This window comes from Neomonachus schauinslandi, chromosome 13, assembly GCF_002201575.2.
Source record: "Neomonachus schauinslandi chromosome 13, ASM220157v2, whole genome shotgun sequence".
In the NCBI taxonomy this organism is placed as follows: domain Eukaryota; kingdom Metazoa; phylum Chordata; class Mammalia; order Carnivora; family Phocidae; genus Neomonachus; species Neomonachus schauinslandi.
In genome coordinates, this window is record NC_058415.1 from 59,687,258 (window position 1) to 59,712,947 (window position 25,690).

A 25,690-nucleotide genomic window follows, 5' to 3' on the forward strand; every position below is an offset into this window, starting at 1 on the left:
ACACAGCAATCCAGAGGAAGAGTGATAGGTGAGGTTGGTGGGGCAGCCAGGAACCAGGCCAGGAAGGACTTGGGAAGGTATATCCAAGTACAATGGGAAGCCACTGGGGTTTGAAATAGAGGAGACATAATCATCTGGCGAACGGAGGTCCGCTGCGTGGTGGGAGTTGGGGGGGTGGGGGTGCAGGGTAGGAGGGGTGGGAGGAGCAGTTCTGAGGACTTTTCTGTGGGGATGGCCATGAGCTCATTCAAAGGTGAAGAGACACTAGAGCAGTGGCTGGGAGAGAGGAAAGGTACCCAGTTTGGCTGAGTGCCAAGTGCAGGGACGGTAGGTGTGGTGGGAGCCACTGAAGACCGTTTCAGCCACTTTGCAAGCCCTGCTGAGTGGGAAGCCAGGACCAGCTTCTGAGCTGAGAAGAGAGGTTAGTGCTGGGTTTTAGGAAAAGCGTTCTGGGAGATAAAGAATGTTTACTTTTAGCATTTAAAAATTGCTCCAGTAGCAGATAAAGGATGGAACTGAAGGACTAGGGGCAGGGTGGAGGTGCTGCAGGAGCTGTCGAAAGAAGAGTCCAGAGAGGGAAAAAGTGTGGGGTCAGGGAGGGATCCAACAGGGCTGTGGTTTCTTGGGCGGGAGATATTTCCGGCTCATTCATGCTAGGCTCTCTCTGAAAGGGTGAGACCCCTGCGATTGCAGGAATAAAGGGACGAGTGAAGAGTGGCTGATAGTTTTTATCAGGCCAAAGCTTGGAGAAGTCTCTTCAGGTCTCTGAGCCTCGCTTTTTCCGTGGATCTGTAAGGTGAGTTGGATAAAGGAGAATGGTCAGAGGCTAGACTCATTCGTTAAGGGTCCAAGCCCGGATATCCCTGTTGTCTGCCTGGAGAGCCAGGTGGTGGTGAGGGCAGCTGTGTGCTCAGGGAAGGCTATGTCGGCTCCTGGGCTCTGCTGCTTGTAGGGGAGGCCCCCAGGCTGTGAGATGAGGGGTGGTTCAAGACGGGTTTCAGCCCAGTTTCGCAATGACCAGCCCTTGACAGCCATCAAGCCCCCCGTTGCCTGCCACAGCCTTGTGAGGTCGGCAAGCGGCTGGGATTGTAATCTCCATCTCAAAGCCTCCCACTGGCCCCTGCTCGAGCTGAAATCAAGACTTGGGCGCTCAACTGACAGCCATCCAGATGCCCCCAGAAAACACTTTTTAATGAAGACATGAAATGCTAAATCTGGGCATAGAAACAGGCTCAGACAGGCGAGGCAATACCTGGGCGGTACGCACCTCCGTGGTGCCAGCGTGGGTGGAAGGCAAAGCCTCCCACTGGCCCCTGCTCGCCGAGATGCCAGGCTGAGAACTACAACTCCCAGAATGCCATTCGGAGAGGGGGCAGGAACCGGAAGTTGTTCCGGAGGCGGGGCCTGGTGTGCGCCGCCGAGGCTGTTTGAGTGGAGGGGTTCAGGTACGCCCGGGGCTCGTTGTGGGGCCGGCCTAGAGCTGGAGGGGTCTGGCTTGGGACTGCCGCCTCGTTCGTGGGCTGGGCAGACGCCGGGAAGCGGCCCTCAACAGTCGTGTGGCCTCGTGTCCTCCACCTTCTTGGTGCTTTCCCTTGCTGCCTCCCCTCACACTAGCAGCCGGTGGGCCAGGCGTGGCCCCCGGGCGGGGTACTCTCAGGCTTGGGGTCTGCGTGTTCTAGTGCTGAAGGTGCCAGAGGACTGGAGCCAGCTTCGGTGGACTCAATTTTAGAAAATGAGAGAAGAGTGCAAACAGACTGGCCCATCACTTAGCGCCCAGGGATATGCTCATCAGGTGGGACTTAGGTTAGAAAACATCTGAGGCCTCTGTCAACTCAGAGGTGGGCGGTGGGGAAGTGGAGAATTTATTAAGTCAGCAAGTATTTATTGAGTGTCTGTTGTGTACCAAGCCCTTTTCTAGGCATATAGGGTAGTGGACAAAGCAGACAGAACACCTGCATTTAAGCAGGTGGAATATAGGAATGGGGAAGTTCAGATAAAAAGTAAGTAAAACATGTGCCATGTTGGATAGTGAAAATCAGAATAGAATGAGACAGGTAGTCATATAATTATCTAGGGGAAGAGCACTGGAGGTAGAAATGACAGCAAGGGCAAAGGCCCCGAGGTGGGAATATCCTTGGTATGTTAGGAGCAGCAAGTAGACCAGAAAGTGCAGAGGACACTTGGTGGGGGAGGTAGACCTTAATGATCAGTATAGGCCATTGTAAGGATTTCAGTTATGTGCTATAAGTGAAATGGAGAATACTGCATAGTTCTGAGCAGAAGGGTAACATAATTATCAAACATTTAAGATGCTTTTATTCTGCAAGGCTCAGTACTGGGTACTGGGGGTGTGCACCTGAATTCTTTATCCTCTTTTCCCTGGAAGGGCTTATAATGTAGTGGGGAAACAGGCAGACCAGCTATCATGCAAGCTGAGTCAGATAATTGGACCCCTGTAAAGGCAGAATGGACATCAGTCTCAAATCCTCAGCATGTACTATTATATTGGGTGCTTAGTAACTTTGTTATATGATTAGTAATTAATTGAATAACCCAGCACTCAGTACTGGGCCTGTAACAGAGGTTCAGAAACACATTTTTTTTTCTTTGTTTAAGATTGATTTATGTTTCTGAGAGAGAGTACACACACACAAACAGAGGGGAGGGGCAGAGGGAGCGAATCCCAAGCAGACTCCGTGCTGAGCCTGACAACAAGGCTCAATCCCAGGACCCTATGATTATGACCCGAGCTGAAATCAAGACTTGGGCGCTCAACTGACAGCCATCCAGATGCCCCCAGAAAACACTTTTTAATGAAGAAATGAAATGCTAAATCTGGGCATAGATAACGTCTCACACAGATTAAAAAGATTTGTTCTTCTGTGATGCCTAATTTTTTTTTTTAATTTTATTTATTTATTTGAGACAGAATGAGAGAGAGCATGAGAGGGAGGAGGGTCAGAGGGAGAAGCAGACCCCCTGCTGAGCAGGGAGCCCAATGCGGGACTCGATCCCGGGACTCCAGGATCATGACCTGAGCCAAAGACAGTCGCTTAAGCAACTGAGCCACCCAGGCGCCCTGTGATGCCTAATTTCATGGTAGCTTTCTGAGATCAATAGGTGGCAAGCTTCTATTCAGTATTTACTGAGCTTCCATTTTGTGCCACCCTTGTGCTGGCCACTAAAGATACAAAGATGAAAAAGATGTGGTCCCTGCCCAGTCTGCTATATCTCAGACTCTTCTGGTAGTGGTTGGAATTGCCTTCATATGATTTTCAATATTGCTGTATCCCAGGTTCCTGAAAAACATCCTCAGGGACTATAGGAACTTGGAGAGATGTGAGATACAAAGAGGGGAGTAGGAAGAAGGGAATGGGGGCGCTAGTGGTAAAATTCAGTTTAGTTCAACAAACATTTATTCAAACACTGCTGTTTGCAAGGTTCTGTATTGTGAGCTGTTACAGTATTTATGCAAATGTAAGTACACAGCCCCTCCTGCAAAGGAATTCCGTCTGGTAGGAGAGAAAACACAAACATAGACCTTCCAGTTTTCTAAACAACAGTGGAAAACTCTGCAGCCCCTCCAGCTACTCCAACCCTAGCTCTCTTTTCTCCTTCCCAGCCAGACTTCTCCAATGAGACATCTACATTCATTGCCTCCCAGTCATTCCCCAAAAGGGTCTGACAGAGAGGAGGAGCTCAATGAATATTTATTGACTGAATGAATGGACAAACAGAATACAAAATGCTGTGGAGTAGAGAGGAGGGAAAGCACATGTCTGTTAACAAACTGGCATCCATTTAACAAATTGATCTGTTTTCTTACCCTAATAAAATGAGGTTGTTAGGTATTGGGCCAGTTTATCGTAAAGTTTTCATTTGTTCTTTTTTTGAATGCCTAAATGTAGAAAAATGTAGAAAAAAGGCACAGTAAGATTTGTTCAGTCATCTAAAGGAATGGTCATAACAGGTCTGGCTGTCTTTTCTTAAAAAGTATTTATAATTAACATCGCTGTTCATATGTGAACAGTGCAGCACTTCTGAAACATCTAAGAATAACTTGGTATTTTCCTCATTTCTCTAGAAATAATATACACTACTAAATTTTGTGTATGCCATAAATTCATAAGGACATAGTCAATGGTATAAATATATTAAAATTTGTACTGAGTATTAAGGGATTATTGAGCAAAAGTAAACTTTAGCTTATGTAAGAAAATGAACACAAATTTCTAATCTATAACTTTGAAAATCTAGAATGTAATTTACTTGGCCATCTTCAGGAATATATCTAGTGGTCATATGTTGTTCACATGATGTGTGATAAATATCCAAAACTGCTCAGAAGCTTACCTTTTTAGAAAAACTAAAAAAACAACACTGGAGGGGTTTGAAGAACCTGTATTTCATGAGTGGTTGTTCCATGTCAGGTAAATGACATATGTCTCGTTCTTGCAACAGTCCTGGGATGTAGTATTATCCCATCTCATAGAATCTGTGACAAAGAGTTAACAGTTTAGGCTATTATCCCACTACTCACAAGTAGGAAGCTGAGAAGCATGGCTAAATCCTAAGACTGCTGTTTCCACTACAACAGCCTATTATGTCTAAATGAAAAACAAAACTAAAATTTGGCCTGATTTTGAGCATTTGATGGAGTACAAGAAAACAGTATGAGCTCAACACTAAAAATGTTTGCTATGAACATCGGTCAAAACATTAGAGAACAGGGGGGCCTGGGTGGCTGTTGGTTTAGCATCCGACCCTTGGTTTCAGCTCAGGTCATGATCTCAGGGTCCTGAGGTCGAGTTCCTTGCTCAGTGGAGAATCTCTCCCTCTGCCCCTCCCCCTGCACACATGTGTGTGCACATGCACTGTCTCTCTCCCTCTCTCAAATAAAAACCAAAAAACCACATTAGAGAACAAAATATAATCCTCGGACACTACTCAGCTCTGTAGTGGGTAATATTTATAGTTAATATAAATGCAGTTTATTGATTTACAAATTTTAGAAACAACCAAGGGGATAGACAAAGCCCAAAAGGATTAATTTTGATGACACAACGTAGAATCTGTCTTGAACATTGAAATTAAAGCTTCAGCTTACCAAAATTGGAACATTGAAGGAAGAAGAGAGATAGAGGGAAAGATAAGGGTGTTTTATGTTCAGAGCCTAACCCTGAAATTGTTGAACAAGAAGTAGAAGTTTAAAGATATTCTTAAACATAGTAAAGATATCTTCTGATAATTGTCATGACAGAGGTATGGGTATTGGACTTACCTTCCTATGATAAAAAAAGCTGTAAAATTGGACAGATTATATGAAGAAACTGTTTTCAGGCATTGGACAATAGGCAGGACAAGACTGTTATCCTTGAGAGAAATGAATTTAAGGTGGATTATAGGCCTAAAGGTAAAAGCCAAAATTATAAAGCTTCTAGAAAGGAACATAGAATATCTGTGCTTTTAGGGTAGGCAAAGATTTCTTAGAGGTCACAGAAAGCATTAACTATAAAGAAAAGAATGATAAGTTAGACGATTAAAATTTAAAATTTCTGCTCAACAAAAAAGCAATGTTAAGAAAATGAATAGGCAGGCCACAGACTGGGAGAAAATATTCTCAATACACATGTCTGAAAAAGGACTTGTATCTAGAAATATGTTAAACTTCCACAGCTCATTAATAAAAAGATAATTTAAAAATGAGCAAAAGACTTGATCAGAAATCTTACAAAGATATATTATGAATGACCAATAAATTGCCGGAAAAAGTGCTCCATATCACTAACAATAAAAAAATGCAAATTAAAACACAACTAGGTTCCACTGCACAAGAATGGCTTAGATTAAGAACTCTTAACAACAGCAAATGTTGGTGATGATGCAGAGCATCTGAAGTCTCCTTCATTGCTGACAGCACTGTGAAATGGTGCAGTTACCTTGGGAAACTGAAGGCAGTCTTTTATGAGTTAAATAGGCAACTATCCTATGCCCCATCAACTCTACTGTTAGGTACTTAGCCAACAGATATGAGAATATACATCCACAAAAACACTTGTAAGAGAATGTTCATAGCAGCTTTATTCATAATAGTCCCAGATTGGAAAAAATCTCCAATGTCCATCAACAGGAGAATAAACAAATTGTGATACAGTCAAACAATGGAATTCTCAGTAATTAAAAGGAATAAACTTACTAATACATGAAGCAACATGGATGAATCTCAAAACATGTTGAGGGGGAAAATGTCAACATCACTGGTTGAATCCATATATATGATGTTCTATAATAGGCACAGTTAATCTATGGTTATAGAAAAAGACAACGGTTACTTTTGGCTGGTTGTGGGAATGGGATGGAGATTGACTTGGAAAGTGCAGAAGGCAAGGAACTTTCTAGAGTGATGGAAATGTTCCATATCTTGATGAGGGTATGAGTAAGACAGGCCCTGTGCTTTTGTCAAAAATTCATTGAACTGGTATATTTAACCTTCACACACATTACTGAGCTATACCCTTAAAATCTTTGCATTTTACTATATGTAAATTATACCTCAAAAACATTTTAAAGGTCAGTGTAACTAACAGAAAAATAAAAAATAAGAGGTGATTTGAATTTTAGTGTTTCATAGGGAGTTGATAAAATTCCAAGGTGATGATTCAAGAAGTAATGGAAAGCATATGATTTCAGGTTCAGGAGTCAATTACCAAATGAACTAAAAACACCTGGTTAACAGGTTGCCACTAGAGGTGGGAGGGGTTGGAGTGAGGATCATTACTTGTCATTATAAATAGGTCTTTATTTTTTTTCATCTGCATGGATCGTATTACATAGATTTGCTTTTGCAAAGATAGACTTTTCCAAAGACGGTGGCAGCTCACTGGACTCAGAGGAGCAGCCAGAAGCAGTGGACATATCGTTCTGTGTCTGTAACACTTAGCTATAGACTAGAACATTTTTTACTCACAACCTTCCCAGGGATTTGCAACAGCACTTTGAAACTATGGCATTGGTTAAGTGTGCCATAGCAGTGGTTCTCCATATTTTCCTACTTCAGCACTTCTGATGGATATTAATAGTCATTAATAGTCGCGGCGGTGGTGACTGTGGCTTTCAGCTGCAGTGATACTTAACTGAGTTGGGAGAGGGAATACGTAGTCTGGAAAAACAAATTGTGAAAAATCTCCAGCAACCTAGAAGAATTCTTGGTTGATTTTGGGTAACTCTTTACCATAGTTTTTGACTAGCTCTTATTCTCCTAGGATACTTCTAGTATTGGACTGTGCGTATAGTGGGTGCTCAGTAAATGTTTGCTAGAGGACTAGTTTTGAATATAAACTGAAACATAATGGAAGAGGTGGCTTTTGTCATTTCTGCCCCACCCTCAACTACTGCATGCATTTTGAAGAGCACAATAAATGACCTGATTACTTGGGTCACTGTAGCAGTGACTAACTCGTGTTTGCTTGGAGTTGTCAGGAGTTGTGTTTGTCTTCTAAGAAGTGGATTTAGCCTCCTTAGTACTGAAAGGTTTCTGTGCTGACCCATTTCTCTGGAAGACACAGATGCTTTTCTCCTTTCAATAAACCTGTGTTAATATTTCCACACTTTTACTCCTTCGGCAACACAGTAACACTATTTGACATTTGCACATAGGGAAATAGCTCTGTAAGGGAAATAATGTAACATCTCACATCGTTGTGCCTTTCTCTAACCTGGGTGAAAGGGACAGAAGACTAAGCACATGGACTGGAAATTGGAAGAGAGCGCTCAGAAAACAGACTCACGTGTGCTACAGGAGCAAGAGGTCATCCTAGAGGACACAGGAGAAGATAGCATCTCTGAAAGCTTCCGGCTTCTACAGATAGATGTGGAATGCGAGCATCGGGAGGGAGAGACGCTGCCCACAGGGAGTGCAATGTGGTGCTCAGTAAGTGCAGAGAGTTGCCCGGCCGTGGGCTCTGGGATGATGCTTTGTCCCAGAGACCCCTTGTATAAGGGTAGGTCCTAGTAACAAAAAGACTAGGAATGAGTTTGGTGTGTTCCAAAATTGGATGAATTTCCTGCTAACTGGTTACAGGTTTCAGTTCCACTTGAGTAAATCAAGTTCAAGAGGAATTTTTGATACACCTCAGAAGGGTCAGGAAATCTAAACTCTGCTGTAGGCCCTGTCCCTGATACATTTATTTTGGGCACCTCACATCTCTTTCTTGGGGCTCTGCTTTCTCTGAACATAATCCAGTCTTTTTTTTGACACTAATATTCTTTTTCTCTCCTAATTTTAAATCTGATTTAAAAAAATAAGTAACTTTCAAATATTCGTTTTCCATTTTGGTGCTTATGAAGTTCTCAATTTTGTTTTCTGGATAACATAAGAAAAATGTCCAAAGAAAACAGAGACACTGGGAAAGGATAGTTGCAGCAAAGAAGAGCAAAAGAAAGCAAGAAAAAGAAAGAAGAAAGGCCAATCGTGTAGAAAATTCAGGTAACAATACATCAGATTGCTGGCATAATCATATTTATGTCTTAGCAGACTGGTATCTGCATGTTCCTAGGAGAGTAGGAATGTTGTTTTTAAGTAAAAACAAACATCTTGGGGGTAGAACCTATTGTTCTATTTTGTTGGAAATCAAAGTATCAGTGAAAGCAAAATTTAAGGCTTCACATATCTAGGGCACATGTACGTTTATAAGCTCAGAAGTAGAAGGAATGATGAAATTAGCAGCTAACATTTATTCAGTGTTATGTGCTAGGTTCATTGCTAAGAATTTTACATGCATTACCCTAAAGGGTAGGTGCTTTTATTATCCCCATTTTGTAAGTAAAGAGACTGAGGCTCAGAAATTGAATAACATGCCCAAGATCATATAGTAATAAATGAATGGGCTGAACTCTGATTTAGACCTAGCAATGTGCTCCAGAGCCCACACTCCACACCACTCTGCTGTCCCCAAATGAATGAATACCTTGTATGAGTTTCAAGCTTTTCTTTATATGCAAAAAGTACTCACTTGGTTGGGGAGATTTGTTTCTTACTGAATGTATTCCTCTGTTTTCCTACTTTTATTTCTTTCTGATATTTCTACTCTAGGCATCTGCCCCCAGCACAGCAAACGTTTTCTGAGATCCTTAACCAAGGAGAGACTTTTGGAAGCCAAACACTCAGGACCAAGACTCTGTATTGATCTGAGTATGACCCACCACATGTCTAAGAAGGTAGGACATCCATTAAGCTCCGAATTCCTGCTCATATGAGGGAGGTCCAGAAGGGAGCAGCTTTTTTTTTTTTTTTTTTTAAGATTTTATTTATTTATTTGACAGAGAGAGACACAGCGAGAGAGGGAACAAGCAGGGGGAGTGGGAGAGGGAGAAGCAGGCTTCCCAAGGAGCAGGGAGCCCGATGCGGGGCTCGATCCCAGGACCCTGGGATCATGACCTGAGCCGAAGGCAGATGCTTAATAAGACTGAGCCACCCAGGCGCCCCCAGAAGGGAGCAGCTTTGACAAAGAGCATGACCAGTTCCAGCCTCTGTAATTCCATAGTAAACCAGCAAAAGTTTAGTGTTTTTTACATGTGGCTACTCAATTCCAAGATGGCTATTGTTAAGAATCAGGAAGAGAATAGATATCCCCTGGTTTAGTTTGCGAAGTTTTATCTTATCTTCTGTTTTGAGCCCCACACCGTTGCCTCTGCGTTTATGGTGTCCGCAGTCTAGATGGGGCCTTTCATGTTCAGTTCTCCAGAGATGAAATCTGGCTTTCTACCAGGAAGAGGACTACTTGCCTGGTTGCATGTTGGGAGAGAGTTCCTGGTGGGACGGCTTCCTGCAACATATGTGTTTTAATCGTTTTCCATTCACCCTATTGTGAAGGAGGGATTCCACCCTAGGGTTCTAGGGATGGCTGAAGAATACACACCTGACATTGGACAGATAAGAGTGATAGCAGTTTATTAGTCACCAGTGCTCAGCGCAGGGGGAGGATGACACTGCATGCTAGGCAGGGCCATATGGGGTTACACTCGGGAACAGAATGAACAACCAGGGGCTGTGGGAGGCAGGCTTTGTAGTGTCACGAGGGTGGAGTACCCCTTGGTTCCTGCAGGAAGATGTGATTGATTTGCTGGGAATAACTCTGTGGGCTAGCAGGGAATCGAAACCCACTACTCAGGGATAAGCAGGAACTATGCTTGGTTCCTTTGACAGAAAGAATTGTTTAGCTAGGGGACCTTATCCAAGGGAGCAGAATTGGGAGAACTTGCACTTGGGTTTTTCAGGGCCCACCTGGTTTCACCAGATGTCTAGGCAACACACGGTAGTAGGCCTTCATTTTAGGCCTTACACCCCAAAATGGATTTTTCTGTTTGCCAACATCTCTGTTATATGTGCTGCTGTTTGCATGTTTTTCAGAGAGATTAGGAGGACTGAAGATCTGGGGTTCTTACATGGAACCTCTTAAGTATAGCCCTCTGAAAAGGTCAACCAAGAATTTTCTACTGTTTATATTGAGATATCAGATTAAATCAAACCCAAAGTGTTTTTTCTCTCCTGAACCAAATCAGGCCAGATTGTGAAACTACCTTTCTTTAGGGGTTTGTCTCTGAATTAGGATGGAAAGTTAAAACTTCTGACCCTAGTCCATCTCTAGAGTTAGGGAGAAGGTGCTAAGTTTATTTGATGAGTATTAAAAAAAATGTCTGTATAGTAATCTAACTTTTTAAAAGTGAATAGTAAATATCATATGGTAAGATTTTAGATATAAGCTAAAAGAACAATTCCATATACCTTATTAGATATATAACAGCAGATCCAGAAGGAGGTAGAGTGCTCAGTCTTTCCATTAACTCACTATTTCCAGGCTAGTATCATTACCTTAACTTTGATCTATGAGGTGTGTGCCATGGGGTGTAACACACGTGCACACACATAACACATACTAGCTCCTGCAATAAAAGGGGCCATTCTAGTTCATGAGATTTCCCGGAGTAGCATTCAGTGAACTTACTGAGTAACCGTTTGTTGATAATGAATTTAGAAAGAGTGGGCATGTTTCCAATCTAAGCTGTCCTAATTTCTTTGAAGGAATTAAGTAGACTGGCTGGACAGATCCGAAGGTTGTATGGTTCAAATAAAAAAGCCAACAGGCCATTTTGGATCTACCTCACTGGATTCACAACAGACAGTCCCCTGTACGAAGAGTGTTTGAGGATGAATGATGGATTTTCTAGTTACCTGGTAAGCCCTATTGTGCATATTATTTGAAGTGTCCTTTGAAAAGTAGGTTGTGTGGTAATAGTAAATTTTTTTAACTACTTCATAGTTTTGATATAAAAATATGTGAATTATTTTCACTATTGCAATCTAAAAAACTTTAGAACCTCTCTCAGTTCTTAGATTTCTAAACTTTCATCCTTCTACCGCATTGGCAAACTAATATTACCAGTCTCTAGGACTGTATTTTGTACCTTGTGTATTGTATGCTAGACTGTATACTCCAGTAATGGTTTGGGGAAATGCCATGACTCCTTTCGTGTTCACGGTAGTGCAGGATTAGGGAACCTGAGTTGTGGGGGAAGAGAAAATCCTTATGGAAGTAATGTGGATTCAAGATGAGTTTTAGGGAATACTCAGTTATTTTTTATCTCTTTCCCTAAGGGCTCATGAATGTAGTGATTATAATAGAGGCAGCAGTCCAGATCACTTCCTAAGAAGTGCCACTAAGAATGTCTTGTATGTTTGTGTGATGTAGCTGGACCTGGGTGGTGTGAACTTTCCTAGGGAGGTCCACAGAGGCAGTGAGCATGAGAGGTACCCTGTGTGGTCCTGCACAATTAGTTGTGGTTGCTGTTACCATCTTAACAGTCTGTCCTATAATACAACCATTTCCAGCTTTTCTTCTCTATGGGTGTTTTATGATTCTTGTACGTGAGCCCGACAGACCCACTCTTGGGGCTACAGAGTTCCCTTGCTTTCCTATCTTCATGCCTTTCTTTGGTTATTCTCCCCATTTTCAGTGCTTCTTCCTTTTGTATGTGTCAGTCAATCTCACCTCTTTTCAGAAACTGAGTTCCAGCATTCCCTTCAGTAGAAGGCTGTCCCTGGTATTGTCACTCCCTCATCTGTTGTCCGGGGCAGCCTTCCTGTACATCTGTTAGGGTCTCTTGTTACTCTCTGTCTCATTTTGTAGGGTTGAATGTCTGTCCTTTCTACTTGCCCTCCCCAGCTGAGCACTTTCTGAGAACAGATGGTCAGACATGTATCCCCTTGATGCACATAGGGCCATGCCTAGTAGAGAATAGATGCCTGGTGACTAGTGGCTGCGGTGTGGGCTGAGTCATAACCTAGTTCACACTACATTGGATTATTTATATTTTTCAGCTAGACATAACAGAGGAAGACTGCTTTAGTTTATTTCCTCTGGAAACCCTTGTGTACCTGACTCCTGACTCAGAACACGGTATGTATTTTACTGCATGGATTCATGTAGCACTTTGTTCTTAGCCCTGTGTTTGATTATTCCCTGTGTCAGAACTTGTTAAAGCCACCCAAGGTGTATCAAAAAAAAAAAAAAAAAAAAGGAATGAACATTAATAGCACACCTCTTATGGGTGGATACATCACTATGCTTTCCACATGTGTTGCTGTGTGTGCACAGTGGTGCAGATAGAGGGTCTACAGCCTCGGCTGGGACTTGTGAGCTACCTGGCAATCTTCCCCAGTTTCCCCAGTCAGCTCCCTTCCTTGGCCTCTTGGATCAATGTTAGATAGCTATATTTTCCAGAAAATTAATTATTTCACATAATTTTCAAATTTGTTGGTATCAAGTTGATCTTAGTATTCTTTTCTAATTCACATTCCTCTGTTATTTTAATTTTGTCTCCTTTCTGAATCCTAATGTTGATTTGAATCGACTCCCTTTTTTTCTTGATTAGACATGCCAGAGCTTTGTCTCTTCAGAGAATGAGCAAATCTGTTACCTTTTGGTTTTCTATTTCATTAAATTTCTACTTTTATCATGAATAATTCTTTCCTTTTACTTTCTTTGGATTTAGAAATTATAAAGCTGAATTGATCTCAATGGCCTTCATTTTTTCATTAGCTCTTGAAGGTATTGATCTAAACAAAGTTTACATCCTTGGTGGACTTGTGGACGAAAGCATTCAGAAGGTAAATGTACATTTTAGACCTAACAACTATATTTTGAAAAGCGGGGCTTACTTTCAGAGGCAGCTGCCCTATCATAATCTTACGCAGAAGGCCTAAAAACTCAAGAGAATAGGAAGAAGGAGCCTATCCTGCCGAGGTTGGCCCTTCCACTTGTAAAGCTCCCTGTCCTCATCAGCGTTAGCGATCCCCTGATCTGACAGTCCCATCGGACTCTGGAATGGGGAATGTTTGGTAATTACATAAACAGCCGTGTTGAACGCCTTTCTAAAAAGGTCAGTGTTCCATGACTCAATAGTGATAATCTAAAAAATAGGTGGGGGGTGGAGGTGTAATTCTAAGAATGCCAGCTATTAAATGAGAAATACATAATAGAATTTGAAAAATCATTATTTTGTCACTCCCAGGGTAATCATGGTTTCAGGGAATTGGTTGAACGGAAGGTTGTGGGGGAACTGGCTCTTTATGTGGTCTCAAAGTATCATCCCACAGATTACAAAGGCAAAAATACACCATTACAGTGAAGTGATCTGGAGGTCACCATCTTACCAAATGTTCAAACTTAGAATCACCAGTAGTGACATTATGTGTGTCCCGATGTGATGGAATCTCACTTGGGAAGTATTCTTACTGGAAAATGTTTAAACTACATTTAATCATGAGGAAACTGAACGTGGGACATTCTGCAAGACAATTGGACCACACTTCCAAAAAAGCTGGCGTAGTGAAAGAAATAGTTAGGGGGGCTGTTACAGTTTAAAAGACATTAAAAAGACATAACAATAGCCAAATGCAGTCTCCCACAGCAGAGTGACAGCCCCTTCAGTGAGCAGTGTATGATCAACAGATATGCAGTTTTAACACATTGTTTTATCTCTCTAGCAGTATTTAAATTGAAAAATAATTGGCATAATGATTTGCCAGAGGTATAGAACTTTTTGGTTGTTACTGGAGAGTTTGACTTCCTCACAGAAAATATGCTGAGCACATTTCAAGGGGAATCGTTTTATCTTTAAATGTTCAGAGAACAGAAACTAGACTGTGAGCTCCTCCAGGGCAACATCCAAGTCTCTTGCTAACTTGGAATTCTTGTACTCCAGGTCAAAATGATTGTAAAAGAATAGACTTAAAAAAAAAAAACGTAGACCAAAAAATAATAGACCTTGTATGCAAAGGAGTGTTATCCTTCAAAGAAGTCTTTTGAGCAGCTGTACCGTTATCTTCTCTGAATTGCATCACTTAACACATTTTGGAAGTTCTCTCTTGGAATTGTGTCTCATGTGAGTCTGAGAAGCAGGTAATCCAGTATTAGAACAGAGGTGCTAGGCCTGCTTCATGCTGCTCCAGTTGGTTACACCGCACTCAGGGTGGCCAGTCAGTTATAGCACTGTAGGAAAGGACATCAGCAAGCTCGAACAAATTCAGAAACGTTTGGCCTGAATGACGAAGAGACTCAAGACTAAGTCGTAGTCAAGAGAGAGGCGACAGAACTGAGACTACCGGCAGGGTGCACAGGGGCATGATCACTGCTGTCGAGTACCTGAACGGCCTTCTTGAGGAAGAGCCATTTTACTTGCTTGGTGTGGCCCCTGGGGGATGGAACTAGGACAAATGAGTGGAACGCTCAGGGAAAACAGAAAATTTGGCTATCAAGAATTTCCTTTTAACTCGTACTGTCAACATTGGAATAGGTTTCCCCAGGATGCATGAACTCCTTGTCACAAGGATTGTCCACTTAAGGACAGAGCCCACTTGGGAAGGAGGCCATAGAGGATAGACAAGATTGGATGGATGTTTGGAATGGGATAGTTAACTATTGAGGCCCCTTCCAAACCCAAGGATGTTAATTATCCCAATAATCTAAACCTTTCTCTTTAATCCTGAAATTCTAAGTAGGTAGATGATCTTTCCAGAGCTTCTTACAAGGTAGCAAATATAATTTAACCTTCAGTTCATGACTCAGGGACATCTTTAAAGGGATATTAGTTACTGTACTCCGATCCACAATGGCCTCAGATTTGGGGGGTTTGTTGAGTTCTTATGACTCCTTTCTGCAGTCTTCAGAGCCCTTCCTTTTAGTTGGGCTCTGTGCTCTCACACCTTAATGTTGTCTTGTTGCTTGTGGTGTATCTGACTTGAATCCTCTCTCTCTTGTCTCTAATTTGCTGCTGCTGAATGGCTAGAAGCTGAAAACTCCAGATATCCAGAATTGTGTCTTACTGAGTTAGGGTCAGGAGTGTTCTCCTCTGATTGATTAGACTGCTTGAACTTTTGGATGCAGATTGTGGCTGCAGATCTCTTGACTTACTTTGTTCTTGGTTGTAAGTGGTTGTAAATGGAAACTAGTGGCTAGATGACTCCCAGGTGAGATGTTTGCTGCACAAGCCATTTGTTACGTGGAACAAGTACTCTTCATTATCTGAAGTTTCTTCCGTTCTACCGTAGGCCACTGATTTTTAATACACTTATCATTTAATTACAATTACAGATGGAAATTGGAGTGGTGGTAAATGGGGTTTCTCACAATTTGTTATGCATATTACAATGAGAGTATCTTTGTCAGTTTTAAAAGAAAAATATTTAACTGTGATTCACAGAAGGTGACATTTCAAAAAGCCCAAGAACATTCTGTCAACACAGCCCGCTTGCCAATCCAGGAATACATGGTCAGATGCCAGAATGAGAAAAACTATCATTCAGAGATACTGGCCATCAATCAAGGTACTGCTGACATGGCCCACACTTAACATGTGTTAGTTCTGGTGCTACTTCTTTGCATTGTGTTTAAGTATAAATGGCCCTTTGAAGCAGCCCCCCACCCCCCCACCGAGACTGATGTGCTCAGATTTTATTGCGTGCACTTTGTGACAGGTACTCTGGCCTCTGAGAGGCATTTTTCATTTTCTTCTTAGATCCCAACTATGTTAAAGATTGTTGAAATTTTTCCCTTGGCCTAAAATGCCCTGTGTTCAACACATCATTGAACAGTGAATTCCTATCTGTCCTTCGCAGTTCAGTCCGGGGGCATCTCGGCTGCTCCCTCCCCCTCTCAGCCATGTTAGGGGCTCTCCTTGGTGACTCCATTGTACTGTTTTCCTCTTGGTGTTGTGGCACTGTCCCTTCACAGGCTCGTATCTCTCTGTGTAGGCTGAGGTCCTTGTGGGCAAGCGGGTCCATGTGTGGTGCAGAGTAGCCTTGTTGAATGAACTATTCCAGAACACCCTTTTCCTCATTAGTCCTTTACTAGTTCTTTTTCCTCATTGTGGTCACTGTGTTTTCTTTTTACCCTTCAAACAGTATTTGATATCCTGTCCACATACTTTGAGACTCAAAACTGGCCTGAAGCATTGAAGAAAGGAGTTTCTTCCAGAAAAGGCTACATTCTTCAGAACTCAGTGGATGATGGACAGCCTAAGGAGCTGCAGAAGGCAAAGTTGCTGGAGGTGTCTTGACTGAAGAGCAGAACAGAGGCTGGCGATAGCACACACTTGCCTGTACTTGACATCTTGGATCTTCACTAGAATGTAAGTTACTAATAACAGGGACCACATGTTATGCTCTTTTCTATCTCCCATAGTGCCTAGCTCACAGGAAGAGCCCAGATATATGTTGACTAAAAAGTTTACAATAACAAGGAATTAGCCCTCAGCTACATGGCTTTGGATGTATTAATTCATCTTTTATATACCTATTTGTGAAATACCTACTCTTTAGAGATAGCTTAACGATTAAATAATTATTGTTATATCAAGAGTTTAATTTTCACTCAACTGGCATCATAAAGTTGATCGTGCTGATTTTCCCCAACTCAGTAATACACTTTACATGTTTTGCAGGATCAGCCTGTCCTAACCTAGCCCTACTTTAAGCCCCCATAGCACTTTGTTCCCACTTGTGGCTCCAACTTGTGGCTCCCACCCCGTCTCTCCTGCTCTGAGTACGGGAGTGGAGGGTTTCTCTCTTCCTTATGGTAGCCTCCTAACAGGACACTTTGTGGGAGTATCTTTGTATCCTTCTGAGCCTTGTACAAACTCGATTCTTCATGTATATTTGTAACTAACAGGTCAAATTGAAAAGCAAAAACACAGTATTAACTCTTAACTTAAAAATAACCAGAAAATACATTGCCTCTGACACAAGCATGTTGGATAACCTCTCATTACACAAATCTGAGTGATCCCTTTTCTCATATTTTAGTTACATACAGTTGCTTCAGTTACTCTAAAAACTTCAGTTTACTAACCAGTTTGGGTTAGTAAACTTGAAAGCTAAGCTGTTAGCAAATTCAGAGAATGTATTCTAGATCTCAAAAGAACCAAAATGTTCTCTGCTCTGTCCCCTCCCCTTCAGAATTTAATCCTTCAGGAGCTATGATCACCTTACAAATTATGTCAGTATCTTTTTATTAAAAACAGCCCAGTCTTCAGGAAATATCTTTAGGAATATATATACTGCTTCTTGGTCTTTATCACCATATTGAATGAGTTCTATAATCTCTGTCATCCAAGAAGGGACCTCCTATGGCTAGGCTTCAGGGGTAACTCATACTCCCAGGGAGGTCTCTGCCTCCCAGAACACTGACCTGGATCATTTGCCAGGCTTTATTTTCACTTCTAAAGGCTTTTCTTAAAACCCCAAACAGCATGGGAGAATTTCCTCTCCAACTCTATCACCTCTGCCATTTTTTCAAAAACCTAGATATGAGTTTTGGACTTGGCTTCAAGAATCTCATCAGTGTTATTTATAGAACAAAAAACTGGACATACAACTATTGCATTTTTTAACAGCAATCATAGAAGAAATATATTAAATGTTGTTTGAAGTGGACAGAGTACATTACAAAGTAGTATATAAAGTAGAATCCTCTAATTCCAATTTGAAAAATACTCACATACACTATGTCTATAGTGTATTTGCTTCTTTATGTATTCTACATTTTCTTTGGTGAACATGTTTTACTATTAACAGAAAATAATTATTTTAATGTTTACTTCCAGTTTATTATAAAAGCTGCACTTTAGCAAAACTAAAGGAGTTAACACCAAATAAACCATAATACTTTTAGTAAACTTTATTGTAAAGAAAAAAATACATCATTATTTTATAATGATTTTTCTCACCCACAAGAACATGGGTGGCAACTAGTAACATTTTTATAAAAATATTTTATTTAGGACTTTAATTAAGACAATATGTATATTCACATTTTGTCTTCTGAATGTTTAATGGGGAGAGGTTCCCCTGAAAAATTTTTCCCCAGGAAACCCATGGTCTCTTGGGTCAACTGACCCATAAAAAATTCCATCTAACTCTCTGCCAATCTGGAGAAGATCTGTTTTCTTTGATTTGCTGTCATGTGTTCACAAGCTTCTAAAATGTTTGCTAAAATTAAGGTCTGCTGAATGGTTTTTGCCTTAACCCATATTCTTCCATTCATTCCAAATACTATCTCTAGTGGGTAGAGTTTTCCCAATTCCTGTAGGATTTCACAGTCTGGAGCCAGGAGCCTGGTGAGGAGATGGAAAGAAAAATTTAATTAAGTGGTAGGGTGTGACCTGACTCTCCTTTAAAAGAAGATTCCTAGTTTATGGACAGTTCTCCACAGTTATTCAAAAACCCACCAACATCATCCAAGAACAAGGCACATGACATTTGCTGCCCCCTTTCATCCAAGCACAGTTAGCCGTATACCACAGGTCACAACAGTGGGTTATATCCTCTACAAAGAAATCAAACTCCCTGTGTCACCAACTTTACAAAAATGTATAAAGTTCTTCCCCTATACTGTCAGCACCTTTTTTCTAGGCTTTAGAATCCTAGCTTTTTTATTATCTACGGTGCTAAAAGAACAGTTTAAGCTTATTTTCCTGTTAAGTTATTCCCTGGTATTAAATTCAGTACTTGGAGAGAAGCATTGACTTTCACACCACAGGGTGCTGCTTGGTTAATAACATGCTTCTCTGTCTTGAAGGAATTGTCCAAATCTGCAGAATAAGTAACAAAGAGAGGCATGCAACACTGAGCTCTAAGGCTCTGGGGCTCTAGGAGTAAAGTTCTTTAATAGGGCACAGCTTTGGGTAGGTAAAGGTCTAAACACCTAACAGAATCTACCTCTGGGAACTATTAAATCTACCAGGACAGAATAGCAGGAGCCTTATGTGAATGTATACATAAGCTTTTAGAGCACACCGGCCTACCTGCATTTTACCCCCATTACTAGAAAAATCTGGTCATTTTGTACAATTGTAAATTGCATCTGTATTCAAATGACTTAGGAGGAGGAAATGCCAGTTTTCATATTTGGATTGAGTATATCAGCTGTAAGGAACAGCGGACTTTCTGGGAGAGAAGCCCAGACTCCATACATACCAACACAAAACTCCACCACCAGATACATATGAATTTAATGTATTCACATGAAGAAGTGTGTGTGAAGAGAGAATGGGACTAAATGCATGAGTTTATAACTGTGCTAAAAATGGATACTGATTTTTAACTTTGAGGACATTCAGATATTGTTACAAAGAATCCAAACCCTAAAGATGAGTCAGCTTTCCAAGAAAGTATAATTATAAAAGAAGACAGGCGAGCCAGAAGGCATCAGGACTTACTTTCTAATTAAGCCCAAAGTCACTTTAAAAAGAAGACCATCCTGTCCAATCACACCCATTCCACTGGCTCGTCCACAGCTGTCAATACAGACCATCTCTGGTTCCATATCTTTATTAGCAACCACAAATTGGCCATAGATGAGATCTCCAACCTAAAATGATAATTTAAAAACAGTTCATTTCCTCTCAGCAAATCATCCTCCCCCCTTTCTCTTAAGATTTTATTTATTTGGGGTGCCTGGGTGGCTCAGTTGTTAAGCGGCTGCCTTCAGCTCAGGCGCTGATCTCAGGGTCCTGGGATCGAGCCGCGCATCGGGCTCCCTGCTCAGCGGGAGGCCTGCTTCTCCCTGTCCCACTCCCCCTGCTTGTGTTCCTGCTCTCACTGTATTTCTCTCTGTCAAATAAATAAATAAAATCTTTATTAAAAAAAGATTTTATTTATTTGAGAGAGACAGAGTGCATGAGCAGAGGGGAGAGGCAGAGGGAGAGGGAGAAGCAGACTCCCGACTGAGCAGGGAGCCCACCTGAACTGAAGGCAGCCATTTAACTGACTGAGCCACCCAGGTGCCCCCCAGCAAATCATTCTATAGGTGCTGCTATGGTTCTTTCTCACAGGCAGCAATGCCAGCCATCTATACTTCTGTGGCTAATGGACCAAATATCCAGAATACGCATAGTCACTCTGGAGTTGAGTCTTTAAAAAGGCAACGTTAAAGGGATGCCTGGGTGGTTCAGTAGGTTAAGCATCTGCCTTTGGCTCAGGTCATGATCACAGGGTCCTTCGGATTGAGTCCCACACTGGGCTCCTTGCTCAGCAGGGCGCCTGCTTCTCCCTCTGCCTGTCGCTCTTCCTGCTTGTGCTTGCTCGTGCTCCCTCTCTGACAAATAAAATCTTTAAAAAAAAAAAAAAGAGGGGGCAACATTAAGATGTGTACCCTCCTCAGACTGGGAGCTATCTCAAGACAACATCCTCTAGGGTTACACCATCCGATATAGTAACCACTACCCACATGTAGTTATTTAAACTTACATTTAAATTAATTAAAGTTAGATATTTAAAAATCAGTTCCTCAATTACATTAGCCACATTTCAAGTGCTCAACAGCTACATGTGGCTAGTGGCTACCATACTAGTCAGTGTGGATGTAAAACACTAGCATCATCACAGCAAGTTTTAGTAGACAGCACTATCCTAGGGAATTACAGAAGACTGGAAACCCTTGGCATGCAAATTATTCAAAGCAAAATGAACAATGGTAATTCACTGATACTTCATGCAAGACTTACTTAAAAACCTCATATGGGGTGCCAGTTGCTCAATCAGTTAAACATCCAACTCTTGATTTTGGTTCAAGTTATAATCTCAGGGTTGTGCGATTAAGCCCCACATTGGACTCTGCCCTCAGTGTGGGGTTTGCTTGAGATTTTCTCTCCCCCCACTCTCTCTCTCTCAAATAAATAAATCTTTAAAAAAAAACAAAAACAAAAACCTCAGAGTTGAACTTCAAAATGATGAAACAAAGGGAACAGAGGAGAGAACTTGTTCTGTTGTGTATCTGCTATTCCTCCATGACTAGCAACTAAAGAGAAACAAAAGACTTCTTTACATTTCAGAAGCATGTGGTCTTGGAGGGCAGTGTGGATGTACGTATAAATAACAAAGTTCATTTAAGACTTTGTAGGTGCTAAAGTTGTAACAAAGGTGCCTGTAGATAAGGGATGGTTTTACAGAGGCGGTGGTGTTTAGCCTCGGTCTCAAAAAATAAGCGTGTGTTCCACAGGCTAAGGAGATAGAGCAGTCCAGCTAGAGGCGACAGCATGAGCAAAGGTACAAGGGCAGGGACTTATGAATTCAGTGGTGCTATTAAATAGTTCGGGGTGAGGGGAGTTCAAGCATGGCTACATAGAAGATATAGATGAGGGAAAACTTCTGGAGATAATGCCAATGAAATCTGTAGGCTTTAAAGAAACCTTTTTTGTTTTGTTTTGGTTTTTTTTGAGAAAGGGAAGTGTGTGAGGCTGTCAGCTCTCAAAAAGCCCAGATGGAAGAACAAAAGTGTACAGGCAGGGATGTTAATGAGGAGGTCACTGATCAAGTCTGGTCAAAAAGTAGCTAAGGTCTGGGGGTGCCTGGGTGGCTCAGTCGGTTAAACAGCTGCCTTCGGCTCAGGTCATGATTTCAGGGTCCTAGGATGGAGCCCTGCAGCGGGCTTCCTGCTCAGCAGGAAGTCTGCTTCTCCCTCTCCCTCTGCTGCTCCCCCTGCTCGTGCTCTCTCTCTCTCTCAAATAAATAAAATCTTAAAAAAAAAAAAAAGTAGCTAAGGTCTGAACTTGCAAAATGGAGCTATACATGGATGAAGAAGCAGAACATCAGAGATAAAAACAAATAGGATCAGTAAAGATTAAGCAACTAAACACAAATGAAATGTTAGTGAGAAGGGGCAAAGAAACCACCAAATTTCTAGGTGGACAAAGTGTGGCTATGCTACCTGAAAAGCCCAAATCGAAAACTTGAGGTAACAAGAATGCTCCTCTGTCAGCTCCAAGAAGAGATTGTTGGGAAAAGTGACGTGACTGAAGTTGTGAGATGCCAGTCCCAGGACTTAACAATCAGGCTGCATGGCTGGCTGATAAGGCAATTTGCACTACGTACCCCTCCTACCTCCCCAAGCCTATGGCTTACTTCCTTGTCCAGTGGATATGGACATAACAGATAACAACAGATGTAACCTTTCAACTCAGTAGAGATGAAACCACCCCCAATACGGCAAATGTAAAGTAAGTATTTGACTCTGGTCCCAGAGCTGGAGCACTGGAAGGAACTCCTGGAGCCGGAAGCGATTACACAGATGCTCAGAGATCACCCCGCAGAACTGGGAAAATAGGTCACGCTTAGGAGACAATTCAGGTAGGCTTCTGGATATTTCAGTGTTTCTGGATATTTTTATACTTATTTTTTTTTAAAGATTTTATTTATTTATTTGACAGAGAGAGAGGGAACACAGGCAGGGGCAGTGGGAGAGGGAGAAGCAGGCTTCCCGCCGAGCAGGGAGCCCCATGCAGGGCTCGACCCCAGGACCCCAGGATCATGACCTGAGCCAAAGGCAGACGCTTAATGACTGAACCACCCAGGTGCCCCATACTTTTCTTATTTTTGAAACCAAAGGCTCCCATCATTACCTGCACATTTGGTCTGTTTCTTTTAGTTGCACCTTCAAATGCCAAGTAAGACAAAGATGCTGGCTCACTCCCTCCAACATCAACTTTGAATATATCTCCAGATTTAGCTGTCACTATGCCGATCACATGGTCTCCTTTCACTGGGACATACTACAAAAGAAAACAGAATGAAGGAGCAGCCATAAATGAAAATCATTTCCAAGGTATCTTGGAAGATATCTTCAAGTCTTTATTGGTCACTTTACTGTCATTAGAGTTATTTAGAAAATATTTTGAAATTCAAGTTTACAAATTAATACAAATCAACAACAAATTGATCATGTTACTCTCAGTAAAAGAAAAACAATCACATCATAAACTCTCTTTACAGCTTCTAATACTCTGTTCATTTCAGCCAGTATCCCATATGTCTTGTATCCTTATCAGGAAGTCCCTAGAGCTTCTACTGGCATATTAAGTCCAGTGGTACAGGGGATCCTATAACCAAGGAAGGCTATTTCACAGTTAAACAGTTTTTCCCATATTAAAGTCCTTACTTATTCTAAGAGAAATTTAACTCCCTGGAACATCCACTCATTGAGTCTGGATTTCTGCCCTTTGGGACTCCAAAAGACAGGGCTGGTGCTCCCTGGCCATTGAGATTTTGAAGGAATGACCATGTCTTAAAATCCTTAAATTCTTAGACGCCAAGATTTCCAGTCACCTTTCTCTCCTGGTCGCCCTTCTCAGGCCACGTTTCATTTGTTCACAATGTTCTAAAGGGGATGCAGAGGTGGGCACATGACTACGGTGGCTCTAGAGTAGCGTTAACAGAGAGGAGGTCCAGGGCTCCACCCCTGCTTCTTCCCAGAGCGAGGGAAGTACCACCTCTCCGGAGTCCCAGCTCACCCGTTTTTGCTGTGAATCCACCCAGTACACGCCACCGCCGCTGCCGCCGCCGGGCTCCTTGTGACGGAGGCGGCCGCACTTGGTGACCAGCAGGCGGTCGCCATAGCGCCGCAAGCCCGGGCCGCACACAACGCGCCCCCGGGAGCGCGTCCCCGCATTCAGGCGCAGCGGTCGCTCCCCAGCACCTCCTGGGCCTTCAGCGTCCTCCTGCTCGGGCAGCAGCAGTTCCTCACCCGGGAGCACCACCTGATCTAGCACAGTGCGCGCCGCCCGTGCCCTGTCTCCCGCAAGGGATTCGGCCACAACACCCACCGCCTCAGCCATATCGAGAGCCACCAAACGCAATTTTCAGCCTCCGCTTCCGGCTCCGCGTCCAATCGCCAGCCTGCCCAAGGCTTTCCGTTTCCGGTAGTAGCGATCTATTGGAATTGAACCTATGTCTAGGAAACCTGTTCGCTGTACGCTGGGGTCCTGCCAAGGTGGCTGTAATTATAACTCTCGACCATCACCCATCCTGCGGTCTTTCTGCAGAACAGTACGAGGAACACGGCTTAAATCGATGGCAGATCCCTTACTTCCGCTGTTTCGGGTTGCACCACAGGATACTAAGACGCTCCCACGTATGGTTCCGTGGGAACCTTGGGGACTGAGCGAGGGACTTCGGGATTGATCCTTTCCTTCCGACTCCGCCCTCAGTAGGAAAAGTATTTTCCTTTTTCAAAATAAAACCTTTTTTGGTGGTTGCTAGAGAAGATATCTATTCACATTGTGGAAAACAAAGAGAAGAATACAAAGAAAATAAACCAAAGGTATTAGTCTTGCCCCCCATTTGTCTCTTGCAAGGCTGTGAGCTAGTTCTCACTTTTTAACCCAGGGTCTAGCACCTAAATAGGTAGTACCTGATGAATGAGTGCATATTAACACTTTGGTGTGTATTTCTCCCCAGACTTTTCCCCTGAAAATATACACATACACGTGAGCATTTCCATATAATTGAGCTACCCCTACATGGCCTGGGGGAAATCAGTAACTGCAACTAAATCCTTGCAGCTACATTCCCTGAAGCACACTATTTGCCTAGGTGAGAAGCAGCTGAATTCCAAATCCAGAGCACATCAGGATTGCTCTTACTTGAAATCACTGTTTCCTCTGTACACTAGCATCTCCAATTAGCTCTTGGTCAGATTCCCCAGCAGGGTTGAGTGCTTTGGGGGACTGGGAGGGCTTGGCTTTGCCTATCTCTTTGAGGCATTGGCTTCCAACATGAATTTTTAGATTTGGGGGACGTTTAAGACAGATCATCTCTAACTTACCTTCCAAATTTGGCAAAATGCTGGCGAGCCAACTGAGTAAGAGAGTATTAAGAGGAAAACTGAAATATAGCTTTTGTTGTTTTGCAGTCAGATTGTTGTAGGAGCATATCTTGATGGGTTACCCTGGCAGGAGGAATGGTGCAGATGTTTTTTCCCTCCTCCTCACTCCAACCCAGCTCTAGAGGACCTGCAACCAGTAGGTATTCGATGACCAAGACTGTCTGAATCGTGGCTGGCCCAAGGCCATGCCCAAAGGCGGGTCAATGGCGTCTGGTCTGGGCCAAGCAGAGAGAGAGGTCGGGAAATGATCCCAGGATTGTCCCTCGCGCATCCCATGCTGATAGAGAAGTCTTTGGAAAAAAGTTAGCCCAAAGCTGGCTAAGGAGGCCTTTAAAGCCCACCACCTTTTGGGGGCGGCAGTTGGCTCATTCCCAAGTCAACAGAAGAAACCCAAGGCCCAGAGGTGGGCAGTCGCCTGAAGACCGGAACCTGGGGCCGGAAAGGGCTGGCCTCAGCTCCTCGCGGGTGGCGCCCTC

The 25,690-nt window shown here is 42.6% G+C and overlaps 2 protein-coding genes across 3 annotated transcripts; one reads left to right on the forward strand and one right to left on the reverse strand.

Moving 5' to 3' along the window:
- Positions 1-1,439: 1,439 nt before the first annotated feature.
- On the forward strand, positions 1,440-16,943 carry TRMT10B (tRNA methyltransferase 10B). The gene is made up of 9 exons (XM_021691495.1): positions 1,440-1,445; positions 7,727-7,930; positions 8,377-8,485; positions 9,092-9,216; positions 11,081-11,233; positions 12,377-12,455; positions 13,098-13,165; positions 15,760-15,883; positions 16,460-16,943. Exons 2-9 carry the CDS (start codon positions 7,745-7,747, stop codon positions 16,612-16,614), a joined length of 999 nt encoding a protein of 332 aa, XP_021547170.1. The 5' UTR covers positions 1,440-1,445; positions 7,727-7,744; the 3' UTR covers positions 16,615-16,943.
- Positions 16,944-18,218: 1,275 nt separating this feature from the next.
- Positions 18,219-24,170, reverse strand: EXOSC3 (exosome component 3). Of its 2 annotated transcripts, XM_021691519.1 has the most exons (4): positions 23,842-24,170; positions 22,954-23,103; positions 19,774-19,925; positions 18,219-18,669 (listed from the first exon to the last, which is right to left on the reverse strand). In XM_021691519.1, exons 1-4 carry the CDS (start codon positions 24,163-24,165, stop codon positions 18,468-18,470), a joined length of 828 nt encoding a protein of 275 aa, XP_021547194.1. In that variant the 5' UTR covers positions 24,166-24,170; the 3' UTR covers positions 18,219-18,467. The 2 variants fall into 2 exon arrangements, with proteins under 2 accessions (XP_021547194.1, XP_044776566.1); XM_044920631.1 differs by lacking the exon at positions 19,774-19,925.
- Between the last annotated feature and the right edge of the window lie 1,520 nt (positions 24,171-25,690).

What these genes read in the sequence shown, in the direction of transcription:
- TRMT10B (XM_021691495.1), top strand. Translation starts at nt 7,745, where the DNA reads ATGGACTGGAAATTGGAAGAGAGCGCTCAGAAAACAGACTCACGTGTG. An exon ending in CAATCGTGTAGAAAATTCAG is followed by an intron (nt 8,486 to 9,091) that starts GTAACAATACAT and finishes TTTCTACTCTAG; the next exon opens with GCATCTGCCCCCAGCACAGC. An exon ending in ATGGATTTTCTAGTTACCTG is followed by an intron (nt 11,234 to 12,376) that starts GTAAGCCCTATT and finishes TATATTTTTCAG; the next exon opens with CTAGACATAACAGAGGAAGA.
- EXOSC3 (XM_021691519.1), bottom strand. Translation starts at nt 24,165, where the DNA reads ATGGCTGAGGCGGTGGGTGTTGTGGCCGAATCCCTTGCGGGAGACAGG. An exon ending in TGGATTCACAGCAAAAACGG is followed by an intron (nt 23,104 to 23,841) that starts GTGAGCTGGGAC and finishes TTTCTTTTGTAG; the next exon opens with TATGTCCCAGTGAAAGGAGA. An exon ending in ACTTTGGGCTTAATTAGAAA is followed by an intron (nt 18,670 to 19,773) that starts GTAAGTCCTGAT and finishes TCTCCTCACCAG; the next exon opens with GCTCCTGGCTCCAGACTGTG.